Source organism: Parasteatoda tepidariorum, chromosome 3 (genome assembly GCF_043381705.1).
Source record: "Parasteatoda tepidariorum isolate YZ-2023 chromosome 3, CAS_Ptep_4.0, whole genome shotgun sequence".
Classification (NCBI taxonomy): domain Eukaryota; kingdom Metazoa; phylum Arthropoda; class Arachnida; order Araneae; family Theridiidae; genus Parasteatoda; species Parasteatoda tepidariorum.
The window spans coordinates 8,741,175-8,757,169 of record NC_092206.1 but is presented as its reverse complement, the minus strand read 5'-3'; the positions used below and the strand labels follow the sequence as shown (position 1 = coordinate 8,757,169).

General features: G+C 26.3%; 1 protein-coding gene across 2 annotated transcripts in view; it reads left to right on the top strand.

Annotated features, from left to right (window-relative positions):
• Positions 1-15,995, top strand: part of LOC107448500 (legumain) — a 23,770-nt gene extending 7,775 nt beyond the window's left edge. For both annotated transcript variants that reach the window (XM_043052746.2, XM_043052745.2), the window contains exons 4-13: positions 527-612; positions 1,422-1,494; positions 1,588-1,653; positions 4,419-4,488; positions 5,019-5,137; positions 7,050-7,139; positions 9,239-9,313; positions 12,200-12,319; positions 14,112-14,276; positions 15,761-15,995. In XM_043052746.2, the coding sequence (XP_042908680.1) occupies positions 527-612; positions 1,422-1,494; positions 1,588-1,653; positions 4,419-4,488; positions 5,019-5,137; positions 7,050-7,139; positions 9,239-9,313; positions 12,200-12,319; positions 14,112-14,276; positions 15,761-15,886 (990 nt within the window). In that variant the 3' untranslated portion in view covers positions 15,887-15,995. The remainder of the gene's footprint in view (positions 1-526; positions 613-1,421; positions 1,495-1,587; positions 1,654-4,418; positions 4,489-5,018; positions 5,138-7,049; positions 7,140-9,238; positions 9,314-12,199; positions 12,320-14,111; positions 14,277-15,760) is intronic.

The following is a 15,995-nucleotide window of genomic DNA, read 5'->3' as shown; positions in this document are numbered from 1 at the left end:
TTCAGATCTATTTAGTTGTTATTGAGAATTATTTAACTTTAACTTTTTACTTTCATTCCTTCATTTTAGTTTTGATTTAGATTTTTCTTATGTTACCTAGTTATGTAGTTGAAGTTTGCATGATATTTGGGCCCAGAGATATTCACATCTTTTATTTATAATTCTTTTTTTTTTTTAGTTTACTTTTTTGAAGATAATTTATACACAGAGCTTGCCTTTAATTATTTTTCAAAAGCTTCAAATTTTTTTGCTATGTTGATACTGAGGCAGTGGTAAATGTACACATAAAATAGTATAAGAGGGTAATATACAAATTGAAGATCTAATAGAGTTATTACATAAAATTATATATTTTGATAAATTTTAACGATGGTAAGTGAGTGCACTTTCAAAATTCTTAAGTGCCCTTTTCTTAGAGGAAGCACCCTGCTCTTTTTTTATTCCAAAGGAGAATTCTGCTCCATGTTATGTTCACATTTGTGACTCTAATTGATTAACACTATTAAAATGTATATAATTATTATAGGCAGTAACTCCTGAAAATTTCATGGCTGTTTTAAGAGGCGATAAGAAGGCTTTAAATGGAGCTGGTAGTGGAAAAGTGTTAAAAAGGTATGTTTTAACATAAGTCTGTGTCTTCACAAATATTTAGAAATATTTTTATTAAGTAGGAAATGTTTTTTTTCCCCTAGAAGAGGAGATTATTTCAATAATATAAATATCATTGTAAGCTTGTAATGAATTTTTTTTCATTTGTTAGAAATGCCTTGACATTTTAGTAGTAAGCTTTTAATTTTATAACTGTGCAGTATTTTTTACATTAGGCACTTTTTGTGTCTTTTTATGCTACCATTACTTATCTTTCCTAATATACTATTTGCTAATGTATGCATAATGAAAGTTATTTATTTCACAAATCCTAGTAAATAAGTATAGTGAGGAATCTAGAATTTTTATTTTAATGCCTATTTTTATGAAATGACAATCTATTTTGTGTATAATTTCAATAGGATTTTAAGTTATAGTGAAAAAGTACAATTCTATCCACATTCTTTTTTCTCAAATCAAGTGAATTGAGAATATGAGATAATAGAAGATTTATTTAAAATATTCAAAAAATAGCTGTTTAAGTTATAAAAAAGAATGAGGTTTAAAATTGGTGCTTGATTATACTGTTAAATGCATCTGAATAAATGTATTTAATTTTTCTAAATTACCTCTATTTCGTGCGATATGATTGGCATAAGTACCACTCATTCTTCTTTCACTATTTTGTAGATTTATTTATTAAAGTTTCAAAGTAATTAAAAATTATATGCTTCATTATTTACAAAAATCTATTAGTTTTCAAAACATGCCATTTGTCAATTTAAAATATTTGTGTTATAAAGTCAGTATTCATTCAGTGTTATTGATTTCAGTGGACCCAATGACCATGTTTTTGTTTATTTCGCTGATCACGGCGCTCCAGGTTTGATTGCTTTCCCTGATTCAGTAAGTTTTTTTAAATATTTTATTATTTAATGTAGTTACTAGTTTGATGCAATACTTTCTACAGTATATATAAACTGATTTTTGTCTCCCTAGGAACTCACTTCCTCTGACCTCAATAAAACAATCAATTACATGTTTAAGCACAAAATGTATGCTAAGGTAGGTGAAAGTTATGTATTCCATATGATTTACCCTTCACTCACTTAATTATTATATTATGTAAATTAATGTGAATCCTATATTTATTATAATTTGTTATTTAAACTTTTTTTAAAATTAATATGTAGTATGGTGTGTACCTTTTTTTATTTTATAACTGTCATTGAATGGCTTACCCAATTTTTGGGTTTACTACTACTAATGTTCAACGCCGTAACCTTGTAATTTTGAACCCAATCCAGACGCCAAGTGAATCAAGTATTGCAAGAAATTTGCCTTTGTGGAAGACTTTTTGATAGAACTAAACTGCATTTGCTTTACATGGAGAAGAAAACCACGAAAACCTCCCATGGTTAGCCTGATGGCAAGGGAACTCTAACCCATGATCCGTCCGCCACTGAAGATATTTTACATCAGCACTGTAGTCAGTGTAAACCGGATGAGGAATTCGTATCAACCAGCCATCATTAGAATTTGAGCCATGGTGTATCCGTTTTTTTATTCATTGAGCAGCCGACCAGATTTTTGAGTTTACGACTACTAATGATCCACTCCGTAGCCTCGTAATTTTAAACTAATCCAGGACACAAGGAAACTTATGAATCAGTACCCCCAGAGGTATTGATTTGTTATGCAAACATGGAGGACTTTGCAACTCGACAGATTTAACGTACATCAGTCACCATTTACTACATGGGAAGTCTATGGCCGGCAGGGATGGAACCCACAAACTCTTGGACATGAACCCAGTGCCCTACCAACCAGGCTATCCCAGCTCCATGGTGCATCAATTTAAAACAGGGTATCAACAATTTGTCACAGATGATTCAAATCAGTTTAAATTATGGTATGTAAGCCTTTATAATGTAAGCCTTGCAACCTGTGAACATTCATTAATTCATGCTCCGTTTAAAAAATTTCTTCAATGCAATTTTCAGTGTTTTTGCTCACCAATTCAATGTTGTTTATGAAGTATTATTCTTTATCAGGGTGGCCACCCACCTGGAAAACCTTGAAAACCTGGAATTATCAGGGAATTTTTTTTATACTGGAAAAAACCTGGAAATATCAGGGAAATTTGGATAAGAACCTGGAAAAATCAGGGAATTTCAGAGAAAAGCTGGAAATTTTTTCTTTGAAATTTTTTTTAATTTCACTAATTTAAATTTTTTTCTAATTTTCTTAATTTAAATTATTTTATCCATTATACCCACTTTTTTTAAACGGAAATGTATCGCCAAACAGTTGGAATATCATCAACTTAGCGATATTTTGCTTGCATCAAAATTTGCTCCATTACAGCTCTGTTAACCTAGAATGACACATAAAATTCTCCCACGGTTGCTAAGCGAATGCAGAAACCTTTGACCGCTGTGGAACTGTGCAATTTAGGAAAGATTCTGGTGGAGGTGGAAAAAGGGATAAGGGTATTAGCTTCTGTTTTTAAATTCTGTCCTTGTGCTGAATCCATTTATGGCTCAAGTTTGTTCCGATGCTTTGGTGGTAATTTTTTTTCTTTCTATTTTGACAAAATATTTTTGTATTTTTAACTTTATAAAATTCTCCAAAAATTAGTTGGTTATAATTTAATAATAATAGATTTTATATTGCATTTTTTTTTCTGAAAGCTTTTCTACTCCCATTCAAAGAAATCTGTGAATTACTTTTTCTCAGCAAACCGACCAATCACACAATTTTTTACAATTGCTAAGAGCAATGTTTGTCGATAAATCGTTAGAATTGTTACATTAATGCTAATTTTTTCTATTTCATTTTAACCTTTTATAACATATTTTTAAAAAATGTTTTTTTTTTTTAAAGAACCAATTATATATTAACATTTAATTTTACTCTTTTGTTGGTCAATATATGATTTTTGATTCAAAATTTTGTACCAAAACATTTGAAAAATAAATAAAAAATCTTGCCAAATTGTCAAAATAAATTATTTTTTCAAGATGATATGTTAACAAAAATAACATTTTGAATAAAATATTTTATAATATAGACACTTTTCTTGCACACATCCTACACTTTATAAGATAAAAGAAACAAAAACCTGGAAATTTTAAGATTTTTATCTGGAAAACCTGGGAAATCAGGGAAATTTGAAATCTGATTTGAGTGGCCACCCTGTTTATAGGATTGTAGTTTATAGAATTGTGTTGCATAGATCTTCTACTCCACTCGATTTAAGATACTTGCTACTGATCGATATTAGTATATTTTTTAATGGAGATTAAATTAATGTTTTTAAAGAAAATGATTTTTAGAAGTGATAACAAAAAGTAAAATCTTAGAACAAGAATATAAATAAAGTAATTTAAAATATGATGCTTCATTTTATATCCTCTTAAGTGGCACTAAATTATTAAATGATTACAGAAATTAAGCATTTACTTTATATCCTCTTAAGTGGCTGTAAATTATTAAATGATTACAGAAATTAAGCATTTTTATGTTTAATGACAAAGATTTTTTTAAATGCTATGAAAAAGTCTGTGATAAAAATAAGCAAGTGACCAGTATAAGTAGCCAAAATTTTTTATTTATTGGTGGAATTAATTTGTATGAAAAAATACTTTCGTTTTTCTTATGTGATTTATGAAAATATAATATTTTAGAACTTAAAAGTTACTGTTTCTAGTAAAATATTATGTCTAATTAATGTATTATTATTCTTTATGCATGATTCTTGTGCATAAAATACTTATATAACTCTATAATCTCTTCAATTAACTAAAAACAATCCATTTCTATTTCAGTTGGTTTTTTATATTGAAGCTTGTGAATCTGGATCAATGTTTGAAAATATCCTGCCAGACAACATCAATGGTAAATTACAATTTTTTCTTTAATATCGTCTTTTATTTTCATATAATATTAAATTGAAATAAATTATACTTTATTTAATTGAAATTAAATAAAGTATTTGGTTATATGTATATGTTCTATGTGTTGTATATGTATATGTTCTATGTGTTGTATATGTATATGTTCTATGTTTGTTACATGTATATATTCTATGTGTAATTTTTTTCTTTCAAAAGAACAAATGCAAACAATGCAATTTTAGTGTATAACTTAAGCCGTAGTAACCTAATTTATCAATTGCTTTTCCACTTCTTCCTGTAAATACTTGCATAGCATTCAAACAACCCGTTATTTTCATCATACAGAAATACGTTTGGTTTAGTTAATGAGTGTCAGAAAATGTATAAGTATAAAAAATAAGCATTGTGTCTGAGTCCTCGACATATCAACATTTTTCTCAGTTTCAATTTTGAATTCGGATTCTCCTTGATTTTTTAGCATTCATATTCTTATAGGTTTGTTTATTAATTTAGTATAATATTTTTTTCTAGTTTATGCTACAACTGCAGCAAACGGTGAAGAATCTTCTTATGCTTGTTATTTTGATGAAAAAAGAGAAACTTACTTGGGAGATTCCTACAGTGTCAACTGGATGGAAGATTCTGATAAGGTACTAAAAACTTCACCATTTCACACTGTTTTCAAAGAAAGAAAAAAAAACCTTTAAAAGCAGAAATCTTTGCTTAAAAGTGTTTTGTGAAAACTTTTTACGTACAATTTGCTGGATAGATGGCAGAATTTTTATTTAGCATTATTTTTATTTTGCATTTTATTAAAGCAAAAACAATTCTGTTATATTAAACATGTCTATATTGATGAAACCACTTTATGATTTTTTTTCTCTGATTGATTAATTAAAAAACAATTCAATATTTTTATCCACAACTGCTATACCTTAAAATTTTTTTAATTGTAATTGTTGAGAAAATGGATTACAAAGGAAAAAAAGAAGATTCGAAAAAGATACTATTGCATCCGCTTATAAATCATTTGTGCCTTATTTTTTGAGGCATAAATATTTAAAAAAACTTAAATTATAATAGCTTTAATTCGATACTCGGTTTGAAATTTTAATTGGTTGTCAAGTTCACTTTAATAAATAATAAAAAAACTTAAATACTATATAATTTTCTTATTGAAAGAAAATTATATTTTAATAAATAATATCATTCAATGGTTTTTTAAAACTGCATTGTAAAACTTATCCAAGCAAAAGTGCATAGCATTAAAGGAATTAAGTATAAAGTGTCATTAAGTTAATCAAATTAAATAATTTGTTATGCCACATTTTACGATTCTGTCTTCCTCTTCTTCTCTTAATCATCTTTTATTTTATAAACTTTCTACAAAATTGATAAAATTGAAATTTTTTTTCACTAAGGATTTTCTAGTCTTAAACAAATTTGACTAGCAAATTTAGTTTTATTTCAATTTATCGTTTATAGATCAATTTATTGTTTGACTTCACAACTTGCCATGCATTATTCATCTCACGCCTAATAATATGTAATAGCAAATAATTAACAAAATAAGTAAATAAAGAAAATTTGGAATCAATTTTATGTCTATATATATTATAAACTGATAAATAAACAATACCTCGAATAAATGGGCTATTTTAAATTCTCACCAGATTCAAACTCCTAAATAAGAACTTATAAATATTTTACTGCATTTTTTAATATTAAAAGTGAGTAAAAATTTGAAATAGAATAAATATCTCTACAAAAACAATAATTTGTTTATTATTCGCCTGCTACTTTATTCCAGATTAATCAGTTAGTTTTATATAAAATAAAGTAATTTAGAATTGAAGACTGTGTTTTGTTCATGGACCACGAGCAATAGCATCTATGCAATAGCAGTAGTAATGCTGAATACAGTAGTAATGCTAAATGCAGTCGTAATGCTAAATACAGTGAATATTTATTCCAAGGACAAGAAATGAGTTTGGCTTAATTCCATAACGTGAATCACCAGAAAGGGCAACACATTATAAATATAAAAAAACTGAAATTACCAGCTCTATTAAATAAAAAATTTAGTGGAAGAACCATGTAAGTGACATTTTCTAGAGAGGATATGAATCATGTAAATCATGTAAGCATAAATCATGTAAGCATACTAAAAACTTATGTTAAGATTAAAGTGAAAGCAAAAATATGTGAATGTCTTATGAACACGATTTTTGACACTTAAGTATTTATTTATTTTTTTATTATGGTTTTAAACGCATGCTAATTTTATAATAGAGAAAAAAATAGAACAAGAAAAACCACAGTTGCCGAGAGGGGTAAATCAGGGTAAAATACTTTTAGCACGCTATGGAGATGTGGTGAGGAATTTATGCTGTTAACAAAGGAATTAGCATTTATAGAAACAAAACAAGATTCCAGTATATCAAGATGAGCTGATGGGATGACCTCTTTTGTATTTTGTGATACTCATCTTGAAACCTTCAGCTTGTCTTGATCACTATTAGAGATGAGTTTTTTTTACAATATTTTTTTTTTTCCTTTTAGGAAGTATTGACCAATGAAACACTTTATCAGCAATTTCGAATTGTTAAGAAGGAAACAACTGAAAGCCATGTTCAAGAATATGGAGACATGGTAATATTGTAATTTTTAGTTTTCTAAATATGCTCAAAAATCTTGTAAGTTTTTTTTAGTGATTTATAAGGTGTTAATTGAGTTATGAGTATATTATAAGGCTCTTTTAGTGACATATACAGTGAAAAATCTCTAATTTATTCTTGTTTCTTTTTTAACTTATGACATAATTAAGCATTAATATTTTCAATCATGATTTGCAAATTGCAAAAAAGAAGAAATATGTATTTTTTTAATTATATATATTCTGTTATGTTTGACTGAAAATTACATTCTTTTATTTATCTTCTTTGTACAAAAAGTTGAAAAAAAACTAAATATTAAACAAAAATGGCATTGAGGAAATACATTCAGATAATTTCTTCTTCCAGAAATCACACGTATGAGTAAGTTTCGTGCTCAATAAATTAGTTATAAATAATCATGAATTTGAAGTTAAATTTTTTTTTATAATTCAGTTGATTTCATAGTATCCTGGGTTTTAATATTTATGTTCATTTTTCTTTTATGATCGTTTCCGTTTTGTAATTTTAAAGTACTATTTTTATTTAAATTGATTAATGAATTTTTCTTGCATTTCTTCGTTTTCTTTTTTTACTTATTGTCAGCTATGATATTTAATGCATTTTTTAATCATTAATTTTGTTTTATATTAGTTAATTTGGTGATTTTAATTAATCTTAAGTTTATTATCATCTTTATTATAATCTTAAGTTTATAATCATCTTTATTATAATCTTAAGTTTATTATCATCTTTATTATAATCTTAAGTTTATTATAATCTTAAGTTAACTTCAATAAAATTACATATTTCTTAGTTTCTTTTTACGTTGGTTTGGTATTTACAATAAGTTTTATTTTCTTTTTTTTAAATTAATTTTGCAGTTTTACCATAAAAATTTTTATTTTTTTATCTACTTGTCCATCTTAATTGTGATTCTTTTTTTTTTTATTTTTTTTTTTTTTAAAAATGGAAAATCTTAACATATTGCATTTTTATAGTTTTTTTTCTTGTGTTTTTAAAAATGTTTGTCAGTTGATTAAATATGATTTAATGTCAATTAAATACTGATTATTGTATATTTTTATTAATTAAGTTTTTTTTAAATTGTTTTTTTGAATGATGTTGAAAAGTTGATTTTTTATTTTGTTGATTAATAAGTTCTCCCTTTAATTTTTTTGTTTTCTAGCAGTTTTTAATTTATGATAATTTATTTATTTATTTTATAGCTAAGACTTAAATATTAAATTTTTTTGTTTATTCATTTTTTGCTTCTCTGCTGATTAAAAGCATTAAATTTTAGTTATGTATTTTATTTGATTTAACTTAATAAATATGAATTGTCTTTAATAAGATGTTGATTGTTTATATATTTATTAGTTTCTTTTTAGGATAGTTTAATATTTTGTGTTAAATTTTTTTTTGTTTAATNATTTGATTTAGCTTGATAAATATGAATTGTCTTTAATAAGATGTAGATTGTTTATATATTTATTAGTTTCTTTTTAGGATAGTTTCATATTTTGTGTTAAATTTTTTTTTTTGTTTAATTGCGTTCTTTTTAAATAAGTAGCGCTCAGTTTAGTTTTGCAATCTCTTTGGTGCTTATCTTTCCCATAATTAATATTTTAATCCATGCTAATGTATCAGGTTTTAATTGTTTATTTTGTTTAACTTCAATTATATACAGATTATTAATGTTTTTACTACTTTTATTGCAGCAATTTCGTATTCATAAAAAAATTGCTTTAAAAAATATTAAATAATATATTTTCCTAGTCTTTTGTGTCACTTTTATCACTCTGACAATTTATTGTTTCTAATCAGAGTTGGCATTTTTTTATAAGTAAAAATGATTTATAAATGCTTTCCCAGTGTTGCGATTTTATTTATAATTCTAATTTCCATTTTTATAAAATATAAATTTTGTCAGATTTTTTATTTAAATTGTAATTGAGAATCTTATGTAATTCTACCTGGAATAGTCAGTGGAAAAAGTGTCTTCTTTTTAAGTATGAACCATGTATTTTGATTATGCTGCTCCCTATTATTTATAAACTTTGTATATAATTTGTTGTTGTGTCTCTTTTATTTCAGAGTATTGCTAAAATGACAGTGAGTGAGTTCCAAGGTAGAAAATCCTCTAAACCCATCACACTACCCAGACCTGAGGTAAAAATAAAATTACTATCGATTCTTATTTTATTTATCTATTATTTTTTATTCAGCTCCCCCCCNCCAAAAAAAAAAATTTCTGCTTTTAAAGAAAGATAATTTTATTAATTTTTTTTTCAGGATCAATTATATTGTTATAATACTAGCTTTTTTTTAAGTGTTTTTTTAATTACATTTATTAGTTTTGCCATAATACTTTGGCAAAATATGCTTAAAATTTTTTAATTAATAAATACATTGCTGAATCCTTATTTTAGTTTTGCAGTTAATTTTTTGAAGGAGATGCAATTAAATAATATCTTTCGTGTTATTGCTCTAATAAAGTTCTATTCAAATCAAAAACAAGTGTGATTTTTAAACAAGTGTGTGAGTCAAATAATTTTTTAAAAATTTTTCTGTGGAGAAAATTAGTCTTTCTTAATGAAAGACTAGTTTTGATTTAAATCATTCATAATTTAAATCAACTTTTTCTAAAATTAAATCTTTTGATTTAAATTTATTATTTGATTAAAAAAAATCATGAGTTATAGTCGAAAATATCCATTCTATATTTCATTGATATTGAAGTTTTTATACAGTAAAATAATGCCAAAATTGTTATTAAATGTTTTAATAGAATACAACATACGGAAAAACAAATGAAGATAAAAATGCAATGAAGCATTTAAATTATAATTTCTTAATTATTTGCATGCAAAATAATTGTCTGTTTAATATACATATTTCAATTAAATCCATTTAGTTTAATGTTTATTATGTTAAACACAAGTAGCTTTACAATTTATAAACATACAATTTTTTTAACATATATATGGATAACAAAGACCGTCTTGTTCGGTGGAGTCATGGGTGCAAGTCTTCCGTCCCCAGGACGGATTTCCGTCTTTCGAAAATGTCCGCGAACGGAAGTAAGACGGAAACAAGACTGTCTCGAAGACGGAAATCGGATTTTTTTTTTTCTGTCCTTAAAATTATTTTTTAGGTCTACGTTATTGGTCTACTTTCTTATGACCTGTTGTTATTTTATCAAAAGACACATGAATAAATATTTTTTGTACAGTATTTAAACTTGATGATGTATTATGGTAAAGATTTCTTAGATAGTTTGCATATGTCGAGGGGGTATTGTGTATGTTAGGTATTTCAGTCAAAATATTTTCAGTCTTGGCCTTTTTCCCAACTTGCACCCATGGGTGGAGTGTAATTTAGAAGTTTATTTTTTATGTTTCGTGATTTAAATTAAATTATCCTTCATTTGAAATCGAACTTACTTTCCAAGTTCAGTTTCACAAACGAATTTATTTTCAAAATGAAATTCACAATTTGGTTTTACAAATTCATGAGGGTTGTTGAGATTGAATAAAGGTAAAGGTATTAATTTTTTTTTTCTCGGACATGCTTAATTACAAACTTATATGAGCATGAATTAAACATAAATAAGACTTTTATTATGACTAAATATTGAGATATTACTTTCAAAAAATACAAAATTGTTATTTTTCTACATAATTTCTGTTAACTTTTGCACACTTTTTCAATGTTTTGTAAGTTTTTTTAATCTTGGCTGCACAAGAAGGAGGAGTGAACGAATTGCACACAAAATTTTCTACCTCTTCATTAAATAAAAATCTCTTTCCCTCCAAGGCTTCCTTAAGGGGTGCAAACAAATCTTTATCCGAAGGTGCAAGTCCAGCTATGTTGAGGATGTTTCACTGTTTCCCAGTGTGATGCCTGTAACTTTTTTTACGTTACTGCGGCTTTATATATTGTCGCATTGCCCTGTTGCAAGAACACTTTGCATATTGGCATGCCTTGCATGATAATAAGCTACTTTGACTTTCTCTAAAATGTCACAATAATAATTTGCTTTAATTGTTCACTGCTATTGAAGTAATCACACGTAACACCTCGTGATTCCCAGAAAACTCTCGAACATTCCCAGAAAACTTCATTCTTTTAAATCGTCATGACCTATACTTTGCACACTTCCATAACTAATCTCTATATAGTGCTAATTTCTCGAACTTTGCTTCATGAGTTATTATGAATAAGGTCACTAATTCGGTCAAAACATTTATGTGTTGTAAGTCTAGTTTCTGGTCGAAGAGCGTGAGACAAGTTATCAACTTCTTCACAACTAAGTTTAAATAACTTGTGTCATTTGCATACTTTAACAGTGCACAATTACCAAACTGTGCCTGTAATTTGTGTAAAATTTCAATAGGTTTGACATTTTCTGTTGTTAAAATTTTTAAATATTATGCATTATGCAACTGCATTAAAAAAAATGCTAAGTTCACTCCAGTTTCAAGTNAAAAAAAAAAAAAAAAAAAAAAAAAAAAAAAAAAAAAAAAAAAAAAAAAAAAAAAAAGAACTAAACACTGTGGATAAATTTGTATTGTTGCCATGACAGCAAGAATAAAAAATTTCTGATGCTGTATAAGACAGTGATTTATATTTGATCCACCTTCGTAACTTTTTTTTTTATAAGTTTTTAATTATAGTATGTAATTTGAATCATTTTTGTAAGAAATATTAAATATTTTAGTTATATTGTATTTAAAAAATATTAAACATTAAGATATTTTATCTAAGCCTTGGTTGATAAACATTGAAAAAATCTAATTTATATAAAGAAAATCAATTTTAAGTATAAAAAAAATCTTTTTTTCTTTTTTTTCCTTTTCTTTAAGAAATCATGATTTTTTCCAATTTTACTTTAAAGTTTCATTTCCAACTAGTAATCCAATTTATGTTAGAATTTCTTATGGTCACTACTAAGTATTATGTAAAATGTGTCTTGAGAATATAAAGAAACCAAATATTTTACTTTTTGTAATGTTTATTTATAGAACAAGTTGAGAGCAATTTTTCTTTTTGTAGAATTTAGATCTTGTCCGAAGTCGAGATGTACCCGTTGAAATATTGAAAAGAAAGTACTTGAAATCTAACTCTGATGACCAAAAAGCTGAATATTTAAAGAAACTTAACAAGATGCTTAGAGTAAGTGTGTAATAACCATTTTTTTAAACATATAGTACATTGTTTTAGGATTTACATACTGATTTGGACATGCTTTTTTTTGTATATATATTTATATCTATAACTTTTAATGTGAAATTTTTTTATATGTGGGTAAAACAGTAAGCTTGACTGACAACCAATACTACTATAATTATAGTGTGGCTTTGAGGAAAACTCCTCCAGACTGAAAGTTTGGGGCTATCTGCATGCCGACCTATGTCACTAAAGTAACTTTTCCTCATAATCATTGTACTTACCACAACAAGTGTCTGGAGTTCTCCTGAAAGCTGCTCTATACTTTTTAATCAAAATTCTGCCTATCAAACAAACAAAAGTGCACATGAGTAAAATGATAATAATTTTCACAAACTAAATAAGAAGAAAAAAAGTTTTTATTTCTTCCCCCAATTATAACGAAAAGCATGGATAACATTACTTTTGAATTATCAGGATGTGTAGCATTTTTTAAAGGTGCTTATTTTCGATTTGAATTTTTTAAAAGCCCTTGAAGGTGTTTTTTTATTGGGATTTTTCCAAAATAAGATTTTTTTCCTTTACCATGTCGACATTGGACACGAGTTACGCAAAAAGCATGGTATTCACATTATTCCATACAACGTTTTTACAATTCATTCAGCGTGAATACATTTTGGTGTACCATTAGTCCGTTGCGTATAAAAGTCATTTTACACATGTGATTACAATTAAACGGATTCTATGGGAAAGAATCTAGTATTCACATGTTCAATTTCGCAGCATTTCGTAAGAGATGCATGATTTCTGGCTTAATTTTCCACCCTCTGAAATCGAACCAAAAAATCTCCCACATTCTAGCTGATCATGATAACCGACTAAACATTTCCAAATTTCTTTCTAATAGCAAAAGAAAATTTTATTTTTCCTTCAATTTAATTTTATCGCTAGGGAAGTACCATTTTTTTAATTACTCACAAGCTAATGAAATTCTCGTGATGTTCTATTTATAGATATGTACCATGATCCTTAAACTTGGATTGGGGATCATTCACTAATTGTATATTTTCACGTGGGTCCAGAGCACTCAACAATCATCATCTCAAACTTTTCAAATCCTTTTTATTTGTTTAATTTAATAAAGATAAGAATAAATTGAGATATTTTAATCGTAGGATTTTTTACCTGAGGCACCATCCACTAATTGCATAAAAATGTTTCAACTTTTTACTGTCATTTATTATTTTATTACTTTTACTATTGTGTTATTATTTTAAAATTTTTGTGCTCTTAAGTTATTTTCTGAAGGAACTCAATAGTATCTCATGGCAAGATCTTAAAAAAAGTATGAAGTGAAGGGCTTTTCACTGTTTATTGTTTAGTAAATTGTTTTTCACTGATTATTGTTTGGTAAATGCAGTAAAAAAATCATATTTTATTCAGATTTACCATTCCAAAATAAGTTCAATTCATTTCTTAATTCACTATTAAAACAATTGAAAAAAAAAACGAATGTATTGATTTAAAAACAATTTTAATAAAAACAGTTGAAAATAAAAATTTAATAATCTCATACTTCTGACAAAAATGTTTAGCTTCAATGCTCATTGTATTTAGATTTCAAAATTATTTAAAACATTTTTAATCGTTTCATTAGAGAAATACTGAACCAAGTTACAGTTTAAAAGAGGCTATTCACTAATAATGTGAAATTAAATATTTTTGTTTTGTTTTTGCTTTTTTTATTATTTATTTTTAATTTCAGATATTAAAATTTTAAAACCTTGTCTTGTTTCAGAATAGGATATATTTATCACAGAAGGTAACTGATATTTTGACCGAAGTATTCCATAACAGAAATGAAGAAGCTGACACAATGGACAAGCATTATAAGCTGACTAACTTCAAATGTTATGATGATGTTCGAAAATATTTCAATGAGGAATGCTTTCAACTGTCAAAGGTAAACATTTTCCCATTCACTCATTTATTTGGTTGTGTTAAACATGGTGCATAGCGTTTTTAAAAAGTGCTTAACGGTGCTTTTTTCCCCGTTTTTTAAAAGCCCTTAAAAATGTTTTTTTTCATGAGTGTTTTTAAAATGTGCTTAATTTTCCTTTTTCGAAAATCTCATTTTAGAAAAGAGAATGTCGATTTGTAAAACTGACTAAAGCTAAATTGATTATGTAAAAGCGTGGTTTTCACATTTTTCTATTCAACATTTTCACAATTCAACTACAATCTATTTTGGTGTACCGTGGGTCGTTAGCATATGAAAGCACCAACCATTTTACATGTTTGATGGTGCTAAGCTGGGTTCGGTGAGAATATTGCACTGTCATGTGCAATTCTACTGCATTTTGCCAGATATTCTAAATTTTAGTTTTCATTTTTCACCTTCTGATATTGAACAAAAAATCTCTTGATCATTTTATAATGGCTAATATAATCAAGAAACGAGTTCTTCATCAGAAACTTGTTATTTTATCATGATCATGTAAAGTCTTTGAAGATTATTTTGTATTTTGTTAATGTATAATAGTACTTAAAAGGTGCTTATTTTTTATTCAAAGATTTGGTTATGCACCTTGTTAAATATTGATTCTTCCATATTTTACGTATTAAAGTTATTCTGAGTTTTGGAATTCAGATTAGTTGAATTCTGCTGTATATCTTTGTTAGCAGGGTTGGCAAGAACAATTTTTTTTATTTATTTAAATTAATTTTTTTATAAACTTTTTTACCTTTATGTGAAAATATACTGATGTGATATACGAAAATATGCTTTGTGAAAATATACTGATAGTGCCTAATATTATTTAAAAACTCTACATAATATTTCCTATTAAAATTTTTAAAATTATCTTATAATTATTACAAACTATTTACTGAATAAATAAAATTATTGTTACTTTTGTACAAGATCAACACCCTCATAAATTTTGTAACACAAGGACCCAGTTTATCTGTTAGACATCAAATGAAGAAGAAAAAAAATCAAACGCGATCGGAAAACATGAAAAAAGAATAAAATATTCTAAATCATTCTTGGTAAAATAAGTCTTTTTTCACTAGTTATATTTGCGAACTACATATTTAATTAGTTTTAAGAGTACTTGTATTTAACTAAACATAAAACTAAAGATGTGTGATTGTTTCACACACTTTTCTGTATTTAGTTTCTTTTTATTTATAATAATTTACATATATTCCTCTCTTATTAGTTCTCAAAATAAAGCTTTCAATAACAATAAAATCAGATTTTTTTTTTTTAAAAAACACCCCCATAGGAGATTTATAAATCATAGGAAAGAAAAAATTTTTCCCCACATAAATCAATGATTTTTTTTTATTTTTTTTTTAGCAAGAATCAAGTGAAATACAAACCTTGATTGTAAAAATTTCATTATAAAAGCTTTAGAAATAATGTTGTTTCTCTTATTTCAGAATGCCTATGCTTTAGACTTTATGTATGTTTTGGTTAACTTATGTGAGAAGCATGTAGAGGAAGCAAGAGTGAAGCATGCTATGGACTTAGTGTGCACCCACCCACCTATTCATGGAATTTTATAAAAAAATGTTTTCATTTTATTGAACAAATTGTTGCTAATTTTTTTTTTTTACTGTATATAATGTAAAATATCTCACTGTATAGTAATAAAATTAATTTTTTATAATCAAA